Raw genomic sequence first — 11122 nt, 5'->3', positions numbered from 1 at the left:
TTACAGCCAGAGCCTGCCGTTCGTCGCTGCAGAGAGCAGCCACCTGCTCCAACCTTCCCTCCTCCACCAACACCACAGTCAAAAACCCCTCCAGCAGCAAGAGAACAGCTACCACCCCCACCACCCCTTCCAGAGGATGTTGACCAACCTATGGTCACACTGGATGATCTGTTTCGCAAAACCAGAGCAACTCCTCGAATTTACTATCTACCTTTATCTGAAGAGAAAGTTGCAGCAAAACTTGCGGCACGGGGCAGAAGCATCAAGAAGTAGGGATTTAGTGCAATGATTCTTCGCTGTCAGCTTTTATGATTTTTTTTTATTTCTTACCATTTTTTTAGTTAACATGTGTTTCGTAAATGCTCATCTTGGAACTGTAGGTATGTTGTTGTTGTTATACCAATGGTAAGTATATGGTAATTTATATTTGAATGGGTTGAAACTCGAAACCTAAATTTGTCCAAATGTCACACTAATGAACTTTGTAAGGTATCCTTGGCCAAATCGAATGAACTTCCATAAGAATTTGCTTTGCTTTTTCCTTGGAATTGAATTTTGAATAATTACCTGAATGCATTAATTGTGTGCTTGGACTTGGGAAAGATTATTTACGTCAGGAAATTTGGAACAGGCGAATCTGATAAACATAGAATTATGTAGCCTTAGCCCTTATCATACATACAGCAAGAGGTCACTCACAAAATTACTAGTACTTTGTAGTGTTATATTTGGTAGCGACGAATAAGATACTTTTGTAAAGCTATATTCATGAAATTTTGCCTTTTTTCCTCATATCTTCTTTTGATGTGTAAATATTTTCAAAATGTTCTACTTTGATCGTTGTAAAATTTTTAGTTTAGAATAGGTTTAAACATTTGAAAATATTTGGCTTAGTCCCCAAAGGACTTTGTTAAAAAAGATATTGTCGTTAATATAAAACCAAAAAAATGAAAAAAAAGAATTAAGAGAAAACAAAGAGAAATGATTAAGAGCGTGTTTGGTAAATGGCCAAATGCGTTGGAAGCATATTCAATTTTTTTGAACGTCACTATTTAATATTTATTTTATTATAATCTATTTTAATATAAAAATTATTAAATATAAATCACTTTAACACAAACTTATTTTTTATCAAAATTAAATTTATAAAATTAATTTTATATAAGAAATAATTGTTTTTTTAATTCCTGCTAATTAAATTGTTTAATTTTACACGCAATAGTATTTATGTTTGATTGTCTCGTAGAAGAAAAATCCATATTAAGAAAACGAATAGGTTGACCTGGTAATAAACAAAGAAATTAGTCAGATTAATAATTAATGATCAAAGAGAATTTGACTGTATTTGTATCCATTCATCGTTGTTTATTGAAAAAGAAAAAGCTTATTATAAAACTTATGATAATTGTCTTTTTTTTTATTTATATTTTTAAATTAATGAATTTAATAAAAAATACATATATTTTTCTTTTATCTTTCCATCGGATTGAAGAAGAAACGTTCCTGATTTCTGGTGATAGAGGAAAATGGTTGATTTTGTAGGAAGAGTCGGTGATTTTAGATGAGTGCGTATCTAAGTACTCTGAACTAAGGTGCGCCGTTTTAAGACAAACTTGTTCCACAGTTTGCGCCAAATGGACAAAACATAAATCCTAAAAACGTAAACATTTTTCTTCTTTTTAAATAAATAAAACACACTCTTCTCTTCTCTTCTCTTCTATTCTTTTAAGGCACATTCCTTCCTTCCCTGCCTCCCTCCCTGCTTCCTTCATTCACTCTCAAGAGTCAAGCCTTCACCTTTTACGCCGCGTTACAACCTCTTCGGATTCATTTTGCATTGCTGCTCTTGCTTGGTATCTCAGCTCAATTCCTCTTTCTTCCCCTTATTCTGCATTTACTCAATTCTTCATATGAACCGTTTCATTTGGATTTAATTCTCCACTCTTGCTTTAGCTCAATTTGAATCTCTTTTCTTATTGCTTCCGTTTTTTTCAAACTTGCTTCTGCTTTTGTTTCTTCCACTTTTCAGTTTCCCCCCATTTTGGGTTTTTCAATTTTAATTCTGTTTTAGGGTTTTAGTGTTTTTAAATTTTTAAATTTTCGCCTTTATATTCGTTAAATTGGTTTTTGTTTCTAGGGTTTCGTTTAATGTCATTTTTCTTTTTTGTACCGCAGGTTGGTTAGCAGGGGAGCTATGAATAGCGTCTTCAGCGAGCAGATACTCGCTGACAAGCTGTCCAAGCTTAACAGCACCCAGCAATGTATTGAAAGTATCCTTTTTTTTCTTCTTTCATTGTGCTTGGTTGATGTTTCTTGATTGAATTCGCTTTTCAACCATATGAATTCTGAATTACTTTGCCAAGTCAGATTTGAATTTTGCGGTTTACGGAGAATATCATGACTGTATGACTCTTTCTGGATGAGTTCTTGTGTGGGGAAACTGCAAGTAGAAAGCTATGGAAAGTATTATTTAAAATGTAGATTTGTTTCAATGTTTCGTGTTATCTATATGTAACTAGAAGTTAATGAACGTTCCAATTTTAATTTTGCAATCACTGTATCGATGGATATTCACTTCTTTTTATATATTTATGAAGCTCTCAGTTTTGCATCAGCTTTGTTAAGTTGAATTAAGTCCATTCTGGTTTTGGGGCATTGAAAAATTTGATCTTGAATTTTCTGACGGCATCTATATTCTTCTTGCCCATATATATTTAATCATGTTCCTTTTTTGGCTTGTGTATTTTCTATTTAGGACCTGCACTCTAGTGACACAGTTGTTTCCTGAAAAGGGTAAAGCGCTGCAGCATCCCTAGTTTATGGAAGATTTATCTTTGTTCCTATATACCTATATAATAATTGTTGCCATACTTATTTCAGTTTTAAGATCAACATCAACATGTAAGTGCTTGGTGGTGTAACTTGGAGTGAGTGTTTGAATTAGTGTTTTTCATGGCTTTTCTTTTTGTCTTGCGAAGGTCAATTTAACCGCATATTTAGATTCAGTTAGTTCTATGAAGTACATGTTTTGGTTATAGGTTCAAGATAATTTGTTATCATTAACTCCATCTATAGCTTTATCACATTGGTGTATATTTCACCGGAGCAAAGCAGAACTGGTTGTAGAAACATGGAATAAACAATTCTTCAATTCAGAGACAGCTCAGAGGGTTCCTCTTCTGTATCTTGCAAATGACATCCTGCAGAACAGCAAACGCAAAGGAAATGAATTTGTAACTGAGTTTTGGAAGGTTATTCCTGCAGCACTTAAAGATGTTCTTGAGAAAGGTGATGATCAAGCAAAGCAGGTGGCATCTAGGGTGGTAAGTCCCTATTCCTGCATTGGAAGTTTGTACTTGTGAATACAACCTTTCCCAATCAAAATGGATGAAAAAGTACGGGGTGATATGGTCATGAAGTGTTTTACTCCATATTCTTCATGCATGAGTTTTGAACTTCGCATAGAATATTCACAAATGGTTTACATACTGAGATATTGATTTCATTGTATTTTACTTGGTGCTTGCCTAACTTTAGCTTGACATATGGGAGCAAAGGAGAGTGTTCAGATCTCAGGCACACAACCTTAAAGCTGTAGTACTTGGAGAAGATGCACCTCCACCATTGGAAATCAACAAAAAGCGATCCCGTAATGTGAAAATTGTGAAAAGGGATTCTCGCTCCATTAGAACGGTGAGGCTGAGTACCTTTGTGGCTCCCCTTCCCCAAATTTATACTATAGCATTTTATGCTTTCTACATTGTTGCTTCCTTCAAACTAAGTTGCAACTGACGTAATTTTATGGAATTCAGAAATTGTCCATTGGAGGTACAGCAGAAAAAATAGTCTCAGCATTTGATATGGTGCTCAATGAACCACCTGATGAAGACGCAGAGATGAGTAAATGCAAGTCTGCTGTTCATCGTGTGAGAAAGATGGAAAAAGATGTTGACACTGCATGTGCTGTTGGTAAGCTATCTACAGAACAGACGTAACAACTGAGTTTTGAAATCCAGGGTTCTTATGTTGTTTTCTCTTTTCAGCAAAGGATCCCAAGCGAGAAACTTTGTCTAAGGAACTAGAGCAGCAAGAAAATATTTTGAAACAGTGTGTTGAAAGTCTTAAATTAATTGAAGCAAGTAGAGCAGCACTTGTATCTCAGTTGAAAGAAGCTTTGCATGAGCAGGCAAGTTATCACTTCATATTCTCAATAGTTTGTGCTCAAATTCTGCTGTTACTAGGTTTCACATTGATATTTTCAGTTCCTGATACATCTTGCAATCCTCTGTATACATTTTCAGGAATCTGAACTGGAGAATGTTCGAACTCAAATTCAGGTATATATCATGATTGTTTAACTCAGAAAACTGTCCTATTTGGACTAGCTTTGTATTGGTAGTTTGATTCTTTAGTTTGATCACTGAAAAGCTCTTTCCAATTATTCTCTTAATTTTGCAGTCTCAAACCCTCCAAATTGAGTAGTTCGCCACATGGTGGTCTTTCGAGTAGTCCTCCTGTGGGCTCCATGCCAAAATCTTTCCCACCTTTTCAGCATCCAAGTAACCAACTTTTAGAAGAAAACGGTTTCCAACAGCAGAAGTACGTTATGATACTTGGCTATGATATACGTGTAATAAGGTCTAGGACTATATTGAACATGTTGTAATTTCAGGATTTCTCATGAGGTTATTCTTCCCTTCAGGTACGTGAAATATCATAAACGATGCTTGAATGATCGAAAGAAACTTGGAATCGGTTGCAGTGAGGTGGATTTCTGTCAACTTCCTATGAACAACCATATTTTTGTTACTATTATTTTTATTCAGTTTATAGTGAATTTGCTGCAATTGTGCAATTTTCTTTTTGTTAGATCTCTATAGAATCAAGGGTATGAGTTCCTATAAATAATGGTAGAAATGTCTGGCTAATATAATGGATGTCCTCTATCTGTTTGTATTTTTGCCTGCATAACTAGGTGGGATTCTTCTTCTTCTTCTTCTTCTTCAGCCAAATCTGTCGCTTCTTCTTTGTTTTCTGCATAAATAGACAAAAATGAATGCTGAATTATTGCTCGATCTGCCAGCTCTGTTGATTTTGTTTGTTGTTGAGGTTAAAATGTAAAATTGAAATCTGATGAGTCTCCTTCTTCTCCTTTGATGTGAACTTCTTCTGTAAGTTTTAGATTTCTTGCTGAATTCTGAAGCTTTTGCTGTTGTAGACTCTAATTCTGCAATTTTATGTTCTGAATCTGAATTTTAAAATTGGAGATATGTGATTATTGAATTTTCTGCCGCTAGCTTTGCTGAATTGTTGCTGAGTAGTGAAAATTCTGCGTTTGATTTGGCCTGAATCTAGAAAATTGGAGGCTCCTGGAGTCGTTGATGATCATTGATTTGGCTGTGGTTACTGTTCTAAGGTCGTATAATGAGACTGGTCAGTTTTGGTTACTTTTGGTACTTTTTCGGAAATTGATTTTATCTTAGTATCAAATTAAACACTGGTCAGTTTCACAATCACATTACTGAACTCAATTATCTTGTTTGTTTTTGTTTTGTTTTGTGTTTTTAATAAGAAATTATCACAATTGCAGGTGATGATGTTATTGTTAAATAAGCATTGGATGCAGCTGATGAGTTTCAACAGGGACGAATTCTATTACCGGTGAGTGCTTGTGTTGGTTCCTTTTTTTGTAACAAACGTGATTGATTTTAACTTGGGTGACTAACGAAAACCATTTGTTTATTGTTGACAGGCCCACAGAGCCGTTAGGATGGTGGGCCGGCGACATTATATTGGGCGGAAGGGATGAGCTCGGCGGTGGCACATGGTTGGGCTCCACCAGAGATGGAACGGTGGCTTTCCTCACCAATTTTAGGGAAGTTGAAAGCCTTCTGGAACCCAAGACCAGGGGAGACTTGACCATCCGATTCCTTCAGGTCACACACTCCATCTGTTTGTTACTTTGTTTCTTAAGATCTTGTTGCTTTGCAAATTCATGTGACTATTTTCCTATGGTACCAATTTCAAATATAATCTAATAACTTCATTTATATATCTTACGCAAATTGAGAAAATGTTAGTGATTTAGTTCATGAGTGCAAGAAGAAGCCGAGAAAAATAGAGCTTGCGAGAAATAATTCTCTTAGATTCATAGAGTAATGAACTAGAAAACTGAAATGTACAAGGGAACTAACTATTTATACTACCATAACAGTTAAACAGTTATTTATATCATCCATTACATATTTGCATCGTGTAATCTTAACATATTTATTTATAACAAATGAAAATACTGCAACATGACAGAGTAAGAAGAGTCCTCAGGAGTTTGCAGAGAAAATTGTTGAAGAGGCACATGTATATAATGGCTTCAATCTAGTTTGTATTGATATTTGCAGCTTCAATCTAGGCTGCTCAGAAAGGTATAATGAGTGTATGGGACAAAGCTGATATCATAAAGGTATTATGATATATAACACTTTGCAATTTGTATCTATTTTGATTTCTTTTTTCATTTTCTTTTGATTTCTTTTTTCATTTTCAATTTGTATCATATTTTGTGCTTACCTTGCAAAGAAATAAAGTGTATAGGACTCAATTGGAGGATTAGTCTTAGCATGAGTGATCCAGATCTTGTTCCACTTCTTATCCAGGTTCTTTAATCCATTTTCTTTCACTTTATTTTTATTCTTTTTAATTATATTAATTATAGACCAAGCTTAGCTGGTAAGGATGACCAGGGGGTAAAACGCATGAACCTGATTGCTCGTGCTGCTGAGTCAATTGCTGATGGGGATCTAGTGAATGTACAGATTCGAAGATATCGACAGTGGGGATCTGACCTTTGATTATTTTAATGGTAGCTGCTGCAGCTTCATTAGTACTGGGGATAAAATCTGAGGTGAGAAAACATGGCAGAGTTATAATGTTCCTTTATAGCAGAAACAAGTATCCTGCAGCTTCATTATCTCCATTTTGTTTCATTTGCCTTATTTTATGTTTGTGTAATGCTTCAAGTGTAGTAATATTTTCCTCTTATTTATTTAGAAATTTTTTTATGTTAATCATAGCTTTTATTGGATACCTTGCTATTTAGAAAAATGTTCGAACTCAAATTCAGGTATATATCATGATTGTTTAACTCAGAAAACTGTCCTATTTGGACTAGCTTTGTATTGGTAGTAAGTGTTATTTATTTGTCATCTATCTAGGTTTGTTACCGTTTAGTTACTTCTGTGTTTCTACCACATAATCTTAAGATTTTATGGGGCATCATGTTGAATTCAATAATGTAATCATAATTAGTGTAAGCTTCAAAAGATTTAGTAGAATAAAATGCAATGAATGGATGAACTTCCATTAAGTTAATGTAACTCCCGTAAGTCATAACAAATGCATTTTCTTAGGCAGTATTTGGTATCCCTTAAAAAGTTCAGATGGAAAAGGCAACACTAAATTTTCTTGGACCTAAACCAATTATATTGAATTTCAAAATATATGTTTCTTGAGCAAATTTAAACTGGTTAGCAGAGGCATTTGCCTGATTAAAAAGTTCAGCATACGGGAGTTCAGTAGTTAACAAAACTAGTGTGCTTGCATAATTTTAGTAAATCTCAAGTGTTTCCAGCTTATTTAAAAAGTAAAAGTTTGGTGGTATCATTAAAGAAAAATGTGCAAGTGTTGAGCATTGAATTCCATTCTAATTTCAGTATGCTTTCGATTCGAAACTTGAAGATGTTTTTGCTGCTAATGATGATACTTGCAAATTTGAACTTTATGCTCGTATGTCTCATTAAATGACTTTTAGGTAGCACAAGCACAGGTAGAAGAGGCTAGCTCCATGCGAAAGCGACTTGACAATGAAGATATTTTATATAAAGCATCAACTGCAATGACTTCAGTTACCAATGCAAATGTAAAATTAGAAGCAGCAACTAAGAGGTCAGCTGCTGCGATTGCTGCTGAGGTTGCCGATAAGCTAGCAGCTTCTTCATCCTCTCAATTGATCATGAGTTCTGTACTCTCATCATTTGCAGCAGAAGAGGCCAAAAATGCTGGTCTAGCTTCCGAGTCCACTCCACCTGAGAAATCAATACCTACATCAGATCGAAATGTATTTATGACCTCACAACAGTTACTCGCCACTCAAACTCAGTCATATCCTTCAGTTGTGGTACCACAACCCACCACCCTAAATCCAGCTACCGCATCACAAGGTCAATATCAGATGATACAAAATCCCCCCTCCCAGCAATATTTGCAGTCAACAGTAGGCATTGTCGCTCCTCCTTATGCCTATGGTAGCGTCCCACCATTGCCACCAGGACCACCCCCACCCCATATGATGGGGTCAATGGTTCCTATGTCGCATCAGACACTGCAAATAAGTCAGCAACCCCCAGCACCTATAACTCAGCATCTTCCCGTACATATGCCTCAGCAAGCCCCAGCACCACATGGTTTCCAACCACTTCAACCACCTGGAATGGTGTACTATGGTAATCATCAACATTCTATGTGAGAATAGCAATAGTAAAACTGTAATCAAAATTGATCTCTGAAATAAATTTGGATTCTTAATTTATTGATGGCTGGTGTTGAGCTGGCAAATAGTTGGGGGGAAATCTATGAAATGGCATTATGGCACCCTGGTCCCCGGGATTAGAAGGGAGTGTATCTAACTGCAACATTCTAAATTTGCTAAACAACTTCATCCAAGACTGATAGGAGACGCCCCATCATGAACAAAAAATATTTAAGAGATCTCAATACAAATTTTGATGATGATGTACTTTACTGTATATACTGATGAGGAGACCAATCAATCATGCCGCGGCCTTTGATTCAGCCATAGTAATCCCTTGATAAAATAATCCCCAGGTATAGATTTTTATTTGATTTGATCCCGTTCTCCTGTGTATTTGTTTAGCTATGTTATCAAGTTTTTCAATTTTGAAATGATGTATTTGACAAACATGAGCCAACTTTTTGCTATTCTACCACAAGAGATTAGAATTAGAATTAAAATTTATTAAATTCTGATGTTATTTTCTTATATATCTTTGGTAAGTAATGTGCACTTATTTAATTAATTAATTCTTTTTCTCTCTTGGGTTTCAACATACTTGAGTTTGCATAATCTTTATTTCGCTTGCTTTAAATATCCTAATAATCCTAATCTTTAGGGTTTAGGGTTTGCTATATATATATATAGATCGGGTAATACTAAATCGAAAGATTCTGCGGTGATAAAATTGTATGTGATTTTTGTTATTGACAAAATGATTCTCGAACGATTTTAAAATTTGATAAAAGTGACTAACCGTCAATTGAATTACCTGTAGTTAAAGTTTAAGGGGGACGTGTCAGTTTAACAATTATTTACAAAAATGATCCACTTTTAATTTTTATAATTTTAAAAATACCCCAATTTCAATTTTCCTTCTTCTCTTTTGTCACTCATCCCGATTTCCTTCGGCGGTACAAGGTGCCCCAGATGCAGACTCAGACTTGCTTCTTGGTTGCACTTCACTCCGTTCTTGCCTTCTATCACCGCTTTCTCCGAATTACCCTCGCACTCATGGATTTTCCTTTTACAATCCGTTTCATTGCTCAGGCTAGCGAGTTCAGTTGCGATTTCATCCTCCTCGGTTACGTTTCTATAATCTTCAACATCCTTGGTCTCGTCTTGATCCTCTTCACCTTCAAGATCTACCGCATCTCATCCTCATTTGAAGGCTCTCAAGCATTTCCCTCCATACTATCTCTGGTTACACAGAAAGTTTTGATTTTGATTCTTTAGACTTTGAAACTGATTATTGTTATTACTGCTGCTGCGGATTCCTATCGAAATTCTAAGTGGAACCTTCTGCGTGGCTAAGGATGGCAGATTTGAGGGCGAGGTTAGGGATCACGGTGGAGAAATTAGCGGTGGTCCCATTAGAGAGTCGAAGGGTAAAGTTGAGATCTTTGCATATGATTGTATGGACGCTCGTTTAAAGGATTTGTTAAGGTATTGGTGTTGGTGTTGTTAAGGTGAGGAATTTGAAAAGAACATGGACTCCATATTTCTATGGTTCTTAAATTTGTTAGAATTAAGGAGAGAAGATTAAGGAAATAATAAAACACAATAGGGGTAGTTTGATTTTTGAGGAAGGGATTGATTGAGTTTGGGTGAACGAACGAGGATGGAAGTGGGTTTTAGCCTTTCAAGGTTGGAAGTTGCAAAAAGTTTGAGGTGGTGGGGGTGATCAAGGTTTGACTGACACGTCACTCCTAAACGTTAACTCCAGGTAACTCAATTGATGGTTGGTTACTTTTGTCAAATTTTAAAATCTTTCAAGGATCATTTTGTCAATAACAAAAATCAAGTATTATTTTGTTAGCGTCAGAATTTTTTGGGTACCAATTTGGTATATATATATATATATAAACTCCGATAAGTAACCAACTAGCCAGCCAACTACACAATGGGTTGCAACAAAAGGCCCAATAACATAAAAAAATATCCCACAACCTTACCATTCCTCTCCCACTACCACTCACGTTGTTCACCCTCTCCTTCCTCTTCCGCTCTAATCTCGTTATTGCACTGCCTTCTAACCAGTGTCGATCACTCTCCGTTGCAGCAAGGAGCTGCGTCTCCTCCCGTTGAAGACGATGTCAACAACAAGTCTCCAGAGCCCGTCATTGTAGACACTCTTCCTCTTCCTTCCCACTCCCATAGCAGTGTCGTACACCGTTGTCTTCACTTGGCTCAGCCGCTGCGCCACCCCACCACCGTGTCGTTATGCCGCACACCTCGAGACTGCTGGTGAGTACTACCTCGCGTGAAGCAACAGTGTCTCCTCCGCCTCGAAGGACATGTGAAACTCGCTGCGACAACAACACCGCAAACGGCTCTCCAAATCAATGCCATTGCAACGCTAGGCCAACTGCCGAATGTCGATCAGAAGTCCTACGCTATAAAAGACGCAGAAGAACCATGCTGTTTCCTCCGCCTCGTGAAACTCGCTGCGACAACAACACCGCAAACGGCTCTCCAAATCAATGCCATTGCAACGCTAGGCCAACTGCCGAATGTGCCGAATGTCTCCTACGCTATAAAAGACGCAGAAGAACC

At 36.5% G+C, this 11122-nt stretch overlaps 3 protein-coding genes across 8 annotated transcripts in view; all 3 read left to right on the top strand.

The window, feature by feature from the left end:
* The window catches only part of LOC107631117 (apoptotic chromatin condensation inducer in the nucleus), a gene marked incomplete in the record, with an annotated part of 4857 nt that extends 4318 nt beyond the window's left edge, over window positions 1–539 (top strand). Inside the window, 1 exon segment of the mRNA XM_021119380.1 lies at window positions 1–539. Coding sequence (XP_020975039.1) covers window positions 1–273 — 273 coding nt within the window.
* LOC107631118 (regulation of nuclear pre-mRNA domain-containing protein 1A) lies at window positions 1821–9055 on the top strand (the record flags this gene model as incomplete). The annotated part of the gene is given in 8 exon segments (XM_016334453.2): window positions 1821–1853; window positions 2176–2270; window positions 3076–3323; window positions 3538–3693; window positions 3813–3969; window positions 4044–4186; window positions 4302–4337; window positions 7808–9055. Coding segments are annotated over 8 exon segments (1582 nt in total), but the record flags the coding sequence as incomplete, so codon positions are not given.
* LOC107631119 (transport and Golgi organization protein 2 homolog) lies at window positions 4514–6837 on the top strand. 6 transcript variants are annotated; one of them, XM_021119374.1, is made up of 7 exons: window positions 4514–4599; window positions 4703–4766; window positions 5356–5433; window positions 5573–5661; window positions 5753–5936; window positions 6307–6460; window positions 6585–6837. In XM_021119374.1, the coding sequence occupies exons 3-6, from the start codon at window positions 5425–5427 to the stop codon at window positions 6448–6450; spliced, it is 426 nt and encodes a 141-aa protein (XP_020975033.1). In that variant the 5' UTR covers window positions 4514–4599; window positions 4703–4766; window positions 5356–5424; the 3' UTR covers window positions 6451–6460; window positions 6585–6837. The 6 variants fall into 6 exon arrangements, with proteins under 6 accessions (XP_020975033.1, XP_020975038.1, XP_020975037.1 ...); XM_021119379.1 differs by having other exon boundaries at window positions 4528–4599; window positions 5591–5661; XM_021119378.1 differs by lacking the exons at window positions 4514–4599; window positions 4703–4766 and adding an exon at window positions 4806–5171 and having other exon boundaries at window positions 5298–5433; window positions 5591–5661.

This window comes from Arachis ipaensis, chromosome B03 (genome assembly GCF_000816755.2).
Source record: "Arachis ipaensis cultivar K30076 chromosome B03, Araip1.1, whole genome shotgun sequence".
Taxonomy (NCBI): Eukaryota; Viridiplantae; Streptophyta; class Magnoliopsida; order Fabales; family Fabaceae; genus Arachis; species Arachis ipaensis.
Note: the sequence above shows the minus strand (reverse complement) of the source record. Positions and strands in the feature narration are given on the sequence as shown.